Source organism: Rattus rattus, chromosome 10, assembly GCF_011064425.1.
Source record: "Rattus rattus isolate New Zealand chromosome 10, Rrattus_CSIRO_v1, whole genome shotgun sequence".
NCBI lineage: Eukaryota > Metazoa > Chordata > Mammalia > Rodentia > Muridae > Rattus > Rattus rattus.
This window is the reverse complement of record NC_046163.1, coordinates 35786512-35802775: the sequence shown is the minus strand read 5'-3', so window position 1 is coordinate 35802775 and position 16264 is coordinate 35786512. Positions and strand designations below refer to the sequence as shown.

The following is a 16264-nucleotide window of genomic DNA, read 5'->3' as shown; positions in this document are numbered from 1 at the left end:
ATGTGAGTTTTTATGCAGGGTCCCCACCTTGCACACTGCTGAGGGATGATGCAGGGTCCCCACCATACTGCACACTGCTGAGGGATGATGCAGGGTCCCTGCATCATCCCTCAGCAGTGTGCAGCTGATATGATCAGGAGGCTGTTAGGAGTTGGTGTAAGTTCTTCGCCACTGAGAAAAGCGCCATCAACTTCTGGGCAGAAGATACTTGCTGCCAAGCCTGAGTTCAATCCTTGCTTTAACATGGAGGAAGGACAGAACTGACTCCTGCAAGTTATTCTCTGACCACATACACGTGCCACCCTCTCCTAAATAAAAAATCGAATGAAATGTAAAAAGTAGGCAAGCATCACGATGGTGTGGAGGACACACCAGTAGCAGTGTGCAGTATGGTAGGGACCCTGCATCATCCCTCAGCAGTGTGCAGTACGGTGGGGACCCTGCATCATCCCTCAGCAGTGTGCAGTATGGTGGGGACCCTGCATCATCCCTCAGCAGTGTGCAGTATGGTGGGGACCCTGCATCATCCCTCAGCAGTGTGCAGTATGGTGGGGCCCTGCATCATCCCTCAGCAGTGTGCAGTATGGTGGGGACCCTGCATCATCCCTCAGCAGTGTGCAAGGTGGGGACCCTGCATCATCCCTCAGCAGTGTGCAGTATGGTGGGGACCCTGCATCATCCCTCAGCAGTGTGCAGTATGGTGGGGCCCTGCATCATCCCTCAGCAGTGTGCAGTATGGTGGGGACCCTGCATCATCCCTCAGCAGTGTGCAAGGTGGGGACCCTGCATCATCCCTCAGCAGTGTGCAGTACGGTGGGGACCCTGCATCATCCCTCAGCAGTGTGCAGTATGGTGGGGACCCTGCATCATCCCTCAGCAGTGTGCAGTATGGTGGGGACCCTGCATCATCCCTCAGCAGTGTGCAGTATGGTGGGGACCCTGCATCATCCCTCAGCAGTGTGCAGTATGGTGGGGCCCTGCATCATCCCTCAGCAGTGTGCAGTATGGTGGGGACCCTGCATCATCCCTCAGCAGTGTGCAAGGTGGGGACCCTGCATCCCTCCGAGGCTTTTAGGATGGGTGATATAGGACTGACTTTCCAGGGAGGCTGGATAGAAAGTCTGGGGCTTTAGTTAGGTATCTGATGTAGGTCCTCCCTAAATAGGTATCAGTCACACACTTGAGTTCACTGTCACATGTGGGGCGACCCGAGGGGAGGGAGGAGCTCAGTACTGTTGGTTAGCCAGCACAGCGCTTGTGAGCAAGCTCCCCTCGCTCACGGGACTAAGTTTCTTACACTGTGTTTTGTTGTGACTTTTCTTCTTTTCCAGAGATCTGAGAGCACCTCCAGAACAAGGGAAGATATTTATTTCAAGGCGGTCTCTTTTAGAGTGAGTGATAATTGCTTTTGTTAATTATAAGTTTAATGTGGGAAGAAAAAAAAAATACTGTCCTGATTTATAGAATCTCTGCTCATTTTGACTGTTTATCCATCCATCCATCCATCCATCCATCCATCCATCCATCCATCCACCTTTTTACTGTCCCAAATTCATATAAATGATGAACTTTGATGTTTTTGTATTCCTTCTTATTTATCTTCTGGTTCTCTATCTGGCTTCTCTGGAAAAGATAGAAAAACAGTTCTCTGTCCTTTGACAGATTCTTTGAAATTGTGCTACAAAGAATTGTTTATCCAGAGGGGTAGCGTAGAATCCACTTGGAGAGAGTTTTAGAATTGCTGACTTCTTAATATGTCCATGTGTTTTCCCACCTCATTTTTATGAGTAAGATTCTTGATAGTTTTAATGTAACTATCTGTGTTTTCCAATGGTTTTAGGTGATCCCTGCTAGAGGGGTTGAGAACCACTGGCCTAATTTCTTTAATATTGCATGCTATGAGTGGATTGTACTGACTTATGAACCAAAAACAGAAGGTGCACTTTAGGTGGGAGATAGCTGTCTCTTCTTTGCCATTGTGTTCATTGGGATTACCCCGTCAGAATAGTAGGTTGGTGAAAATTATTTCATGTGCCAGAATGGGCCTTTGTTTAAAAATGAACCTTGCTTATGAAAATTTACTGAATAAGGGAAGTTTGTATGTTCTTCCTAACCTTGACAAGAAGGTAGAGCCTTTTAAATTCTGTTTGTGTTGAGACGGGGTTGTGTTACAGTTTCAAGAGAGAGATCTTCTTAAATTTACATCTGGAGAAAAATACAGGCTTCTTACATAAAGGAGTAGTATAAGAACTGCATTGTTAGGAGAGCTTGTCTCCAAAAAGCAAAACAAACAAACAACCGAAAAATGAAAAAAATAAAAATAAAAAAAATTAAAAAAAAAGAACTGCATTGTTGAAAACTTAATGGAATGAAACGGGTGGCAGCTCAGTGGTAGAATGCTCTGAGTGCTCTCCTAGATCTGCCTGAAGCCCGGAGTTCAGTCCTCATTAACAAGGAGGGAGGGAGGGAGAAAGCAAAGGAGAGGAGAAAAAGTATCAATTAAAATACACTTGAACTTTAAAAAAAAGAAAGAAAGACAGAAATGTGACCAAGGAAATGTCTTGGCTGGGTTTTCATGAGGTTCTGACAAACCTTTAAATAGAGGCTTAAGAATACTTTAGATTCTTCCAAGTGGTTTAGAAGCTGCACATGCGTCCCAAGGCCACGGCTCCAACCCTTGTTAGAGTTGGGTACAGAAGGTGTTCATTGGGGAGGGAGCAGCCGACCAGAATGTCATTTCAGTTAAAAGGAAAACAGCCCAGTCTGAAGTCTCATCGGCCATCGGAAAGTGGAAGGTGCTGAGGAATGGCTGTGCTTTAAGTTGGTGTCAGGGTTTGAGAGTTCGTCCTTCTTGTCAGCAGCTAGCCTTTGTGCACAGACTAAAGTGCCATGGGAGGGTTTTCTAGATGCAGATCCTTCTCTAAAAGCGGCCGTGCTGTTTGTGAGTCACTGTCCTGTTTTGGAAAACAAAAGTTTAAGGATCCATTATTTTTACCTTGATTGTGTCCTTAATTTCTGTGTATTGCAGACTTAATATTGTACTCTTTTGAGCTTTTATGTTTTGTTTGGTTGTTTTGGTTTGAGACAGGGTTTCTCTGATGGACTTGGCTGTCCTGGGACTTGCACTGTAGACCAGGCTGTCCTTGAACTCAGAGCTGGAACTAAAGGTGTTTTTTGATTTTTAAAAGAGATTCCTTGAAAAGTAGATTAAACAGCTTGTAAACGGCTTTGAAGAGTGCCTTTGCTGTGTGGTACATCAGATTATTAATCATGGCTTGCTTGTCCTACACTTGCAGCGAGCTGTTTGAAGTGGACCACATCAGAACAATATACCACATGTTCATTGCCCTCCTCATCATCTTCATCCTTAGCACACTCGTGGTGGATTACATCGATGAAGGAAGGTAAGGCAAGAGGCTGCTTAGCCAGCTGATGTGTGAAAAGTTGACTCTTCTTATTTGCTTAAAAAAGTTCTAAGGCAGCCAATTCGATGATGAATTTCTTCTCTCCTAAAAGAGTTTTATTTCTCCTATCATCATTATAATCATTTTTGAGAAAGTAGTCTAGCCAGTCTCAGACTTACCACATAGCTGACGATGATCTTGAGCTCCCGATGTGCCTTCCCCCACCTCCCAACTGCTGGGCGGACCTGTGCAGGAGAGCTCTGCTGTAAGGGTGCTGAAGCTGTGTGCCTCGGCTCTTTAAAGCTCTCTCTCTCTCTCTCTCTCTCTCTCTCTCTCTCTCTCTCTCTCTCTTTCTGTCTCTCTCTGTCTCTCTGTCTCTCTCTCTCTGTTATGCAGGACACATAAGGCACATCGTGCAGGTGTCTAATGTCCAGTGAACTTATTTTCCCGTAGAGGACGAGGCTGCCCTCCTCTCTGTACCCTCCTCTTAGTCCTTTCTGTGCCAGTTTGCTTCTGCTTTCTTGTCACAGGACATACGTGCTCTTGGGTGTCTATAAAGACTGGGGCCCACAAATGATAGAAAACATGTAGTATGTATGTATCTCTCTGAGGCTGATGTAATTCCCTTAATAAGACTTTCTCCAGTTTGCACCTGTTTTCCTGTAAATAACTTCATTTTTTATGCCAATAAAAATTTCGTTATGTATATAAACCACATTTTTATTACACGTCCGCCATTGATGGACATTTAAATTGGCTCGATAACCTAGTTCTGTGAACAGTGGTATAATGAACATGTGTGACATGCTGATACCCATGACCTTGATATGTTACTATCTCCAAAAGTCCGAAAGCTTGTGTGTGTGTGTGTGTGTGTGTGTGTGTGTGTATCTGTCTATCTGCGTGTGTGTGTGTGTGTGTGTGTGTGTGTGTGTGTGTCTGTGTGAGTGTGTGAGTGTTTGTCTCTGAGAGAGAGAGTGTTGAGTTCTGAGCATTCCTTGCATATCAAAGTTTCACTCTTTTCCCTTTTCTCCCCCACAGGCTGGTCCTTGAGTTCAGTCTCCTGGCTTATGCTTTTGGCCAATTTCCTATTGTTATTTGGACATGGTGGGCCATGTTCCTGTCTACACTGGCAATCCCCTATTTCCTGTTCCAGCGTTGGGCCCATGGTTACAGCAAGAGTTCCCACCCACTCATCTATTCCCTTATCCACGGCGCATTCTTCTTGGTCTTTCAACTTGGAATCCTCGGTTTTATACCAACATATGTTGTCTTAGCATACACGCTGCCCCCGGCCTCCCGGTTCATTCTGATACTTGAGCAGGTAAGGATTTGAGTGTTACTGGGAGTGATGTCATGCTTAGTAATAATGATGTGGTACTGTGGTACTGTGCTGTTCTTAACTGATGCTAGTGCTGGACCCATGCTCTTCAGATCTCAGTACCACCAGCTTAAGTCCTATTTTCCTGCCATTCGCTCCCAAATCCTGGGATCGCAGGTGTGCTCCACTATGGATGGCTTCAGAATTGAAGTGTTTAACTGGGTAATATTTTTAAAAAAATCACTCTATTTCAGTTATTTGGATCTTAAATACTTTTTATTGAAGTTTTTTTTTGTTTGTTTGTTTGTTTTTGTTTTGTTTTGTCTTATTTTGTTTGAGACAGGGTCTCAGTATGTAGCCCTGGCTATCCTAGAACTCACTATGTAGACCAGGCTGGCTTGGAACTTACAAAGATCCATCTGTCCCTTCCTCCCAAGGGCTGGAATTAAAGGAGTGCACCACCATGCATGACTCCCTTAAACAGATTTTTAATTTCCCATTTTTTTTAAAAAAATAAACCTATAATATTATATCTTTATTTGGAAGGTTTTTTTTCTGCCTTTATAAAGGCTAACTTGAGTTGGTATATGCAAATTTAAGTTCTTTTGTGTGGATGTTATTAGCCAATGTAGTTCTAGAGTTACTTATAGGAGATGGAGGTAGGAAATTCATTTCCTTCTGCTTTCTGCTTTTACAGATTCGTTTGGTAATGAAGGCTCACTCGTATGTCAGAGAGAATGTGCCACGAGTTCTAAATGCAGCCAAGGAGAAATCAAGTATGCAACTGCTTTCTTAGCGGGCTGTTGATGGGACTTCTGGCTCTGGGATGACATTGTGTCATGTGTGGACTGTATTACATTCTAAGTGCACGGGATCCACATTGATTTGGAAGACTCATTGTTTCCTGACGTTCCATTTTGTCCTTTTACCTATAATGAAAACAGTTATCCGAGGACTCCTGTAACTTGGCACCCATGGATGTTAATAGCCCCACCCCACTGTGTCTGCTTACATTGCAAACCCTTGCTTCCCACTCTGGGATTTTTATCTCAGTCACGGGAATGGCTTGGAGAGATTGGCAGTACTGGGCTATTGCATGAATAACAAGTCATCTTAGTAGACCAGGAAGGGGAAGGGGAGCCAACAGGTCACGCTGTTCTTCCCTGTTCTGCTCTTTTGTTTGTTGGGTTTTGGTTTTTGTGTTTTGTTTTTTGAGACAGGGTTTCTCTATGTAGCCATCAGTGTCCTAGAACTCACTCTATGGACCAGGCTGGCCTGGAACTTAGATTTGCCTGCCTCTGCCTCCAGAGTGCTGGGATTAAAGGTGTGCCCACCGCTGCCCAGCATTGCCAACCAACCTTAATCTGCCTGATATTAAAGGTGATCTGCTGGGATTAAAGATGTGCGCCACTCCTTACCCACTCCCCCGTTCTTGTTGCTGTCTTGGCTCTTCTGGTTTTCTGGGTGAAGTCAAGATCTTGTAACCCACTGGTCTTCCTTTTTTAGGCACGGTTCCGGTACCCACAGTCAACCAGTACCTGTACTTCCTGTTTGCTCCTACACTTATTTACCGAGACAGCTACCCCAGGTAATGTGAAAGGGAGGAAGTTGTGGGGCACAGAGGTGCCCAGTGAGGGACGGCTTTGGAGGCCACAGAGAGAACCGAATGCCTTCGGTGCTCATCCTAGCAGGGCAGTGCTAATTAATAATCCTTGATAGAGTTGTATAATCTTGTTATAATTTTGATGTTGTTAAAATTGAGGGGGTATTAGAGATCAGTTTGTGGTACACTGTCCTGTCAAACTATTCCTCCAGCCCATAAATGATATTCTGTGTAGAAAACCAGTGTTAGGTTATTTACATTGTAGATAAAAGGACAAAGCAGAAATAGTTCATTGCTTATTTTTCTCTCTCTTCAGGACTCCTACTGTAAGATGGGGTTATGTTGCTATGCAGTTTTTACAGGTAACTTTAAAAACGTTGCTTAATGTGTTATTGTTTGGTATATTTTTATTTTTTATTTTTAAGATTTTTATTTTATTTTATATTTTAACAAATGGGCTTCTTGTCACATACCTTTAGTCCCAGCACCTGGGAGGCTAAGGCAGGCCAGCTTCCTCTACAGATCCAGTTCCAGGACAGCCAGGGCTACATAGAGAAACCTTGTCTCGAGAAAAACAGCAACAACAAAACCAAATGGGCTTCTTTTAAAAATTATATGATTTATTTTTATTTTATATGCATTGGTGTTTTGTCTGCATGTATGTCTGTGTGAGGTGTCAGAAGCCTTGCATTACAGATAGGTGTGAGCTGCCCTGTAGGTGCTAGAACTGAACCTTGGTCCTCTGGAAGAGCAGCCAGTGCTCTGAACTGCTGGGTCCTCTCTTCAGCCCTGTACATTTTCTTGAGATAGGATTTCTCTAATCTGTAACTCTGGCTGTCCTAAAACTCAGTATGTAGACAAGGCTGGCCTTGAACTCACAGAGATCTGCTTGCCTCTGCCTTCCAAGTGCTTAATTAAAGGCATGTGCCATCATGTCTGTCTCTTTAAAATCTATTTAAAATGAGCCAGGGTTGGTGGCTCATGCCTTTGATTTTAGCCCTTGGGAGGCAGAGGCAGGAAGATCTTTTTTGAGTTCTAATGTCAACGAGGACTGAATAGTGAGACCCTGTCTCAAAAGAACAAAACAAAACAGCTCAAGAATGCTTTCCGTCAAGACCTGAGCCTTTTAAGTTCCTCCAACGCAGGCCATGGTTTGTGCTTTGCCGGGTCTAAGGTCATTTTCTTCATTAAAGAATATTTGGGTTGAAGTAATTCTGTTTGGTCATCTTGGTAAGACCCTAGATAGCTTTCCCTTTGCCTTTTCTGGGTGTTAGTGGCATGTGTGGGGTCTGCTTGGAACTCCCCAATTCTTCCTCACTCATTTTGAGAATCAGAAATCCCAGAAAATCACATTTTAAGTTCTGTTTATGTCAAATACTCAGTTGTAAAATGAGTTATTGTTCTAGGTGTCATAAACAGGTTCTTTGATAATTGTCTAAAAAGCCATTTGGGCCAGGTGTGGTGACACATGTCTGTAAATCAGTACTTAGGCTTGCCGAGGCAGGGGGATTATTGAGAGTTTGAAGCCAGCCTGGGCCACAAAGCAGTCTTCAGTAAGTGGTCAGGAAGAATCCATGGTAGATTAAAGCTTGAAACCCTCTCTGCAGGTCGGCCATCTCTAGAGAGCAACTGTGAGTTGTGCTGGGTTCAGTGGGTGTGTGTAAACGTTAGTTATCCATGCTGTTCTCTGGGAGGAAGCCATGCCCTCTCTGTCTTTATACCAAGACGCCGTGGTTTTCTCTCCTGTGTTCCAGGTTTTTGGTTGCCTGTTTTATGTGTACTACATCTTTGAGAGACTCTGCGCCCCTCTGTTCCGGAATATCAAACAGGAGCCCTTTAGTGCTCGTGTCCTGGTCCTGTGTGTATTTAACTCCATCTTGCCAGGTAACCTGGGCGCTCGTCAGTTTGTCCATGCCTGTCGATGGGAAGAAAGTAGGAGCCGCTGTCTGGAGCTGCTGTACCTTTAGTTCTCTGATTTATCTATGAACTCAGCCACACACCCTCCCGTCCACCACTTCTCCGTCCGCTGAGAAGTGAAATGCCCTTGTAGTTTCACTTCTTGCTTAAGTCTGCTTCCTCCAACTGCCTCATCTATGTCTGTCTTCCTCTTTCTATTCAGTTCTTATAACCTCTCAATCTTACCATCAAATACCCATACAGTCACTGGTAACCTCTTCCTGGTGCTAAACCCTTTAATGGTGTAGGGGTCACTCTCCAGAGGACACAGGATGCTCTGGCCACATTTAGAAGTCTTAATTTGCCACCATTTCTTACCTGTCTGCTTTTCACCAGACCATACCACATTCATTCACTCCACACTTTTTCCTTGAACGCACAAGTTCCTACTGTGCCAGTGCTGAGGACGCCGGTGTGATGATGCAGATAATCTTTACTGCAGGAGCCTCCTCGGCTCAGCCATCTTGTCTCTCCACTGGCTAAGTTTTAGCATTGTCTGTTGTCACCTTTTGTTCCTATAAGAGCTTCAGCTCCCCTGGGTAACTCACTGACGTAAGCTTCATGGGATTAAGGATCATATTTTAAGATCTTTTAAAATTTATTTTTATATTATGTGTATTAGTGTTTGCCTGAATGTATGTGTACCATGTGTTTGCAGTAGCTGTGGAAGTCGGAAGAGGGTGTCCGATGCCCCGGGACTGGGAGTCACAAATAGTTGTGAGCTATCAGTGGGTGCTGGGAATCGAACCTCAGACCTCTGGAAAAGCAGTCTGTGCTCATAACTACTGAGCCATCTTTCCAGCTCTGAGGAACGTATTTTAAAGCCACTTTCAGTTTATCCTATATCGTCCAGCAAATAGATCTTTCTGGACAAGAGAATCAAGCGGATGGGCCTGCAATGGGTGCTTTCCAGCAGTGTGGTATGATAAGTACTTGAAGGAAGAGAACAACTGTGGGGTTTGTTTCTCATGTTAGAGATGACATTTAACACCGCGCATTGGAAAATATACCCAACTAAAAATGGTTTAATTACAAAATATTGTCTATAGAAAAGTGGTGGGAAGGTTTTCAGACAGAAGGACAGATAGAAAGGCCTGGTGTACCTTGGAATGGAGGTCCTGTTGTAGATGGTGTTCACAGCACACAGGGCAGAGTTAAAGGGTCTGGGGCACCAAGCTCAGCCGCATGTCCAGGCATTTCCTTAAACCAGGCTGGAGCCATCTTAAAATTACATCGAAAATTTTTGTTTTTTTAAGTTAAAAAAAAAAAAAAACCTCCCTTTCCAAGGTGCACTGTATCACTCTGCACTGGGTGAGCTGGACTCCTGGCAGGCCGCAGGCAGTGCCCCACGCCGGTGTGTTTATGACAGCTGGTTGTGCAGGCTGCCCGGAGAGGGCCTTCACGTTGTCACTCTTGTTCCAGGTGTGCTGATGCTGTTCCTCTCGTTCTTTGCCTTTTTGCACTGCTGGCTCAATGCCTTTGCTGAAATGTTACGCTTTGGTGACAGGATGTTTTATAAGGTATTGAATGCATTATATAGCATATATACTGCGTGCGTGCGTGCGTGTGTGTGTGTGTGTGTGTGTGTGTGTGTGTGGCGTCAGTATTAATACTAACTGCCCACATGCCTTTTGGGATTTTTAGCATCAGTGTGTGGACAAACAGTTATATCAGGCATGGGCACTATTTGAAACGGTCAGGGTTTGCTCTGTGATTTGACAGCTTTTCTTTCCCCCAGGACTGGTGGAACTCTACGTCGTACTCCAACTACTACAGGACCTGGAATGTGGTGGTCCACGACTGGCTCTACTACTATGTTTACAAGGACCTCCTCTGGGTGAGCAGCAGGACCTATGGGTGATACGGAGGAGGACATGGGGATTTTGAGGGGCCTCGAGAGATGACTCAGTTCTCAGAACCCACATTGGGCAGCTTGCAACCACATGTACCTGTAGTTCCAGGGCATCAGATACCTTCTTCTGCATGGGCCAGCATGCAGGTGGTACACATCTATACACATAAAAATACAAGAAGTAAATCTTTACAAAAGGTCTCGCATGGTGGCACACAACTCCCGGGACTTGGGAGGCAGCAGCAGGTGGATCTGTGAGTTCAAGGCCAGGCTGCTGTACATCATAGGTTCCAGGGCAGCCAGCCAGAGCTACGAGGTAAGGAACTGTTGCTAAACAAAAGCCAGCCGAACAAACATGAAAAATGGGGATTCTTACAAGGCAGAGCTGCATGAACTGGAGAGAGTTGTGTTTAATTGCCTGTGAAGAAGGGGTTATGGCTTCTTGTCCATTTGCAAGTTTGCATCTAAGAACCCATATGCCAAGAATGGCACCGATGAAATGGTATACAATGAAAACCATTGTGTACGTTACTAGGACAATATCATGCCTTTCTCTGGACTTCACTACCCGTTACAAAATGACAGTTCTTAGAGGTTTGCGTGTAGGAGCTGAAGTGACCCAGCTTCCGAGGACCTTAAAGAATTTCATCGCCAACAAATAATTTCCCTCTATTCACACTTCCGTGTGCGCACGCACGTATGTACACACACGCAGACGCACATACAGTTTCACCATCCTTCACTTGTTCTGCCTCTCCCCTTCCTCCCCTCCTCTCCCTCTTTCCTTCCTCTGTAGACCAGGTAGGCCTGAAATTTGCAGAGTTCCTCTACCCTCTGTGTACCACACACACTTTCATTTGGGTTGGTTTCTTTGTTAAAAGTGGATTTGTCTCTCACCGAGCAGAAACAGGTTTAAGTGAGCCATGCTTTGGAGCGTGATGTATTTAGAGTAACTAGGTTTAGTCTGTATTTCTGGTTAGCACAGGTGTCTCTTAAGTATTTTCACTGCTAAGCAAGTGTGCCATCCGCCTCCTGACTGACGTGTTAGGCCGTGAGTTCCCCCTCTCATAGTGAAGTCCCATGTTAGGCTGAGGCCAGTCTCGTTTTTCGATCTTGTTATGAAATGGATGTCTGCTCTACATACAGCATCCCTCTGGTGATTGAAATTTGAGCTTGGTGTAGTTCTGTGAGCACTCGGAAGGTGGAGGGAGGGGAAAGGTCAGGAGTTCAAGACTAGCCTGTAGTGTATATATGAAACCTGGCTGAACTGAATAATGCTTCTGGAACGTTCCTAAAATAGCACCACCACCCAGAAACCGAGCCCTCAGCACACAAGGCCTTGGGCAGACACCTCATATCCAAACCAGAGCCTCGCATTCAGATCAGCCTAAGGGTAGCTCGGAAAGTCAAACACGATGAGCAGTGCCTTCAGCACGCGACCCTCCTGTCTCGTTATTTGTGCACACAGTTTTTGTTCAAGTTACTAACTCTGATATTTTCTTTGTGCCTTAGTTTTTCTCGAAGAGGTTCAAGCCTGCCGCCATGTTGGCCGTGTTCGCCCTGTCAGCAGTGGTGCACGAGTACGCCCTCGCTGTCTGCCTGAGCTACTTCTACCCAGTGCTCTTCGTGCTCTTCATGTTCTTTGGAAGTGAGTGACAGTGACTGCTGCAAAGGAGGAAGTGAGGCAGGAAGCAGAGCGAGAAGGGGACACCGTGTCAAGGCAGCTCGTTTAGCGGGGGCGGGGTGGGGGGGCAGACTACTGACTTGGAATAATTGCACGCAGCTGTCCCAGGTGTTTGCACGCTGCAGGGAGACGTGAACAGCTAGTGACTTGGGGACCAATAGTAAACGCCGTCACTGTGCACTCCTGAGAACGGGCCTGTGTTTGAGCATGTAGAGAGGAACCTCTCCCTGAAATACATTTTTGCTTTGTTGGTTTCCTATTGGTTAGTGATAACTAGTAGGGATAAGTGATAGATTTCAGTAGTTAGCATCATTTACTCATAGAGTCAGCGAGCAGGATGAGCCCTCATCCCTGGTAGACTGCAGCAGGATAACTGTATTTCTGTTTTCTTTCTGACTTCAGTGGCTTTTAACTTCATCGTTAATGACAGTCGGAAAAGGCCAGTCTGGAACATCATGGTTTGGGCTTCTCTCTTCCTCGGCCATGGAGTCATTCTGTGCTTTTACTCTCAAGAGTGGTATGCTCGTCAGCACTGTCCTCTGAAGAACGTGAGTTGCCAGCCCAGCTAGGGTGTCCACCGCCCCCTGATGAGGGGTGGGTGGTGATCCGGAGGATAGTACCGTGGTGGAGAGTGAAGGTGGTTGCTTGAACTGAGGGAGTAGGATATGAGCCTCGGTCTACCTCCCGGTCTGACTGCGCTCCTCCAAAGCCTGCTCCTTTCACTGGCTTCACTCAGTGCTGCAGATTCTTGATTTTCTTTGTTCTTCCCTCCCTGTGGCTTTCCATCTCCAGGGTTTTCCCAGTGACACGTGCCTCCCTGCCTCTGAAACATGGACATTTTCACCTCCATTCCCCAGAAGCAATAGCGCTTCTAAATGTCAGCCAGCCCTGAGTCGGGACTGCCGCTCCCGGGTTATTCTTTCTTTCTTTGTCTCCCTTGTGCTTCCGCTCAGGTTTTGTTTACTCCATCTTTCTTTCCTGCACGGAAAGGATCACCAATAGTCCTGTGCATTGGCCTTACTGTCTAGTCTTACCTCCGTTTAGACTTTAGGCTAAAACTGAGTTTTGCTAAAATAAGCTGTCACGATGCTGAGAGACACTGTCTGTTTCCATTTGATCCATGGTCCATGGAGCTGAATGAACCTTGCTGAAATTGAGAAACTTCTTGGCGAAGCTTCTCAGTTGAATTAATTGGTGCTGTCAGTAGAAGACATCTCAATGGTTTTTGAATTAGGGGGTTTCTTTTACCTTAAAGGTCACTGAAGGGGTTGGGGATTTAGCTCAGTGGTAGAGCGCTTGCCTAGGAAGTGCGAGGCCCTGGGTTCGGTCCCCAGCTCCGAAGGAAAAAAAAAAGAAAAAGGAAAAAGGTCACTGAAATGCTGGGAGGTAGCGTAGAGAAGTCAGTGTATAATGTTCTGCCAGTACCTGCCCCATGCCTAATTCACGTGTACTACTCTTCATTTCTCCCACCATAGCCTACATTTCTGGATTATGTCCGGCCGCGGACCTGGACCTGTCGGTACGTGTTTTAGAAGCCCTGGCTCCGCCTCCTTTCTTGCCACTGAGGATTGGATATTCTTCCTGATTCTGAGCCAGCCGTCTCCAGCAGTTACTGAATACCTATGCCACGTTGTTTGGAGCTCGCCGGCGTTTCCGATGGCTCACCTGGAGTTGGGCTGTGGGACCTTCACATAGTGATTTTTTTTTTGTTTTGTTCCCTTTGGGGGAGAAAGGAGACCAACAGCTGAAGCGATGGCAGATTTTGGCAGGGTTATCTCAGGTCAAGCCTTGGTAGTTCTGTTTATTTCTTTGATTCCGTCCAACCAGAGACTAAACATATCTTGGCCATGAATTAGCCAGAACACTTAGGAAGCCATCATCTCCGTATCTCTGAACTTAGCTTTATCATGCACACTATCAGGAGGCAATCAGGTGCAGTTGAGAAGAAATAAATTTTGATATTTTTGGTAGAGAAGAAAAATTGCCTATTTTCCAAAGATAATCTTGTTATGCATTTTGCTCCTCTCTTTTGTTGCTCTTTTGTTTTGCTTTGTTTTGTGCTGGGAGTGGAACCCAGGGTGTTGCTCAGGGAGGGCACACTGAGCCACACCCTGGCCCTTCCATTGTATTTTTCCAAAAGTTCTGGTCTACTGTTCTGTTTTCCACTTTCTGTGTAAGTAGTGATTCTTTTAAACAGTTAGTGTTCTTTCCCTTGAACTCAACACTCTAGGACAAATTCAAGGGTCAGAAGTAAGTAGAAAGAGAAAAAAGACATTTCCTTTTGAAACTTCAAAGGTCATTTTAATACAGGCTCTCTGAGCTGGCCATGTGTTTTTAATTATTCTATCATAGAAGTTCTGTGGAAGATTTTATTGTTGGTTTTTTGATTTTGGTTTTATAGAGGTGGGAATCTTGCTATGTAGCCCAGGCTGGTCTTGAACTTGCTATGTAGTCTGGCTGGCCTTGAACCCCGACCTCTGCTCCTGTCTCCGAAGTGCTAGGATTACAGAAGACATCTCCATGTCTGGCCAAGATTTTTTTAAAAAAACTTTTAGGTTATAACTTCTTTGAAGTTACTTAGAAGTATCCTTTGGTACAATTGCTTTGTCTAATGTGTAGTGACTTTCCTTGTTCTAGACTAGTGAGTCCATAGTGGAAGTACTGATCTCTACTGACAATACTAAAATGGCCACTAAGGATCCAGAAGCTGGCTTCTGAAACGTCTGCTCAGTCATTATACTTTAACAGTATATTTTTAGATGAAATAAATTACTATGTGATCATTTGTAAGGACATGTACTCATTATGGGACATTTGCACATTGTGAGGTGCCCGTTCCTCACCTGGTGTGTCAGACGGACCTGCTGTGTTTGTGTGCAAGGCAAGCCTATGTGTGTGAGGATTGTGCATCAGAAGGATATCATAGACCAGGTAGTTCAACCTCCTGCCTAAAGCAATGAGCCTTAAAAGTCGCTCACACTCAAAATCCCATGGCACAGTCACGTCGGTGGTTTCCTGGCAACTATTCAGACAGTTTTGGGAAGTCTTCTCAGAGTGGCTTTAAACATCACTGAGTCTCACAAGAAGCTCTGTGGATAGTCACTCTCCCTTAGGACCGAGTCTCTCCAAGCTTCTTACCTGCTTCCTTGACCACAGCTGGAGATAAGGTGTGGCTGTTTCTGTCCATTCCACCATCCTCATCAGTTCTTTGTTCCCCAACACTAATGTTCTGTGCTATCACAGAACCATAGTCCCTCAATAATCTGTGAATGGAGCCTATGAAGTCCTGGCTTGTGTCTTAAAGATTAAAACAAGCTGGTCACTTTTATGTGTGATGGCATTTTAAATGTGAGGAGGGAGCAGACTGGCCTGGGACTCGGTTATAAGCCAGGCTTCTGAAATAAGGGGGTGGGATTTCAGGGGGTCCCTGTCTTTGAAGGACTATGTATGCATTTTCAGGAAAGGGTGTTACTTTGTAGCAGTTATACATTCCAATTTGTTGGACTGAATATGGCCGCCCTCCCACCTCACCTGCTCTTTTTTGAGATAAGACCTTTCTCCACAGCCAGGCTGGCATGGGTGGACCACACATCCTCCTGCCTCAGCCTCCTCAGGTGCCAGTGTTTATAAAGCCTGTGCTGCCACAGAAGGCCTCTTATAGGAATTCTTTTCCTGTTAAGATTTTAGATGATAATAATGTGTGTAAGCCTGCAAACTACTTAGAATTCAGAGAGCGTCTTAGGAAAACCTCAAAAAATACAAAACCCTAAACGAGGTGGCCACTTCTGTGAAAGAAGACTGGTTGGCAGCCATGGCCACATTGCTGACTGGAGTCTTTCTTTCAAACCACGGCTAGACTCTTTAAAAAGAAAATAAAACCAAAACCTCTTGCTAATAGTGTGTTCCAAGCGGGCTTGTTCATTGTTCACTGTATGCCAACGGGAGAAAGTTGTGTTCTGTTAAAACAATTTGTCTACAAAGTAGGGGATTTAGTGTTTTCTGTAAGTATTTATGATAACCGTGACTTTAAACGACCATGCAAGAAAACTACTGTGTGCTCAGTATTTCCCTTTGCACTTGGATGTCTGCTTCGACTTTTATTACTTCCGTGTTGGATTATTCCCAGTCTCAGATAAGAGGGAGAGGGAGCAAGTTTAGGGTTTTTGTGTTGGTGGACGAATGTATTAAAATTGCCTGGGTAATGTCGCTTGCCTCGTGTTAGAATTTAATTAGAAGACTTAAGACTGGGGTTTTTGTTGTTGTTTGTTTGCTCATTTTTGAAACAGGGTCACTCTGCCTGTCCTAGAACTCATGTTGGCTGGGCTGTCCTGGAACTGCCTCCTAAGTGCAGGGTCTAAAGCTTGCACCACAATGCCCGACTGGGGCTGCTTTTAACTTGTCAGTAACCACAGCATTTGGTACCTGTTTCCCTTCTATTTGAGGT

At 45.1% G+C, this 16264-nt stretch overlaps 1 protein-coding gene across 1 annotated transcript in view; it reads left to right on the top strand.

Moving 5' to 3' along the window:
- Window positions 1-16026, top strand: part of Soat1 (sterol O-acyltransferase 1) — a 45102-nt gene extending 29076 nt beyond the window's left edge. The window contains exons 5-16 of the mRNA XM_032915171.1: window positions 1332-1391; window positions 3297-3404; window positions 4446-4728; window positions 5423-5501; window positions 6232-6313; window positions 6645-6690; window positions 8083-8212; window positions 9707-9804; window positions 10023-10121; window positions 11649-11784; window positions 12223-12368; window positions 13296-16026. Of these exons, the coding sequence (XP_032771062.1) occupies window positions 1332-1391; window positions 3297-3404; window positions 4446-4728; window positions 5423-5501; window positions 6232-6313; window positions 6645-6690; window positions 8083-8212; window positions 9707-9804; window positions 10023-10121; window positions 11649-11784; window positions 12223-12368; window positions 13296-13352 (1324 nt within the window). The 3' untranslated portion in view covers window positions 13353-16026. The remainder of the gene's footprint in view (window positions 1-1331; window positions 1392-3296; window positions 3405-4445; window positions 4729-5422; window positions 5502-6231; window positions 6314-6644; window positions 6691-8082; window positions 8213-9706; window positions 9805-10022; window positions 10122-11648; window positions 11785-12222; window positions 12369-13295) is intronic.
- The last annotated feature ends 238 nt before the right edge of the window (window positions 16027-16264 follow it).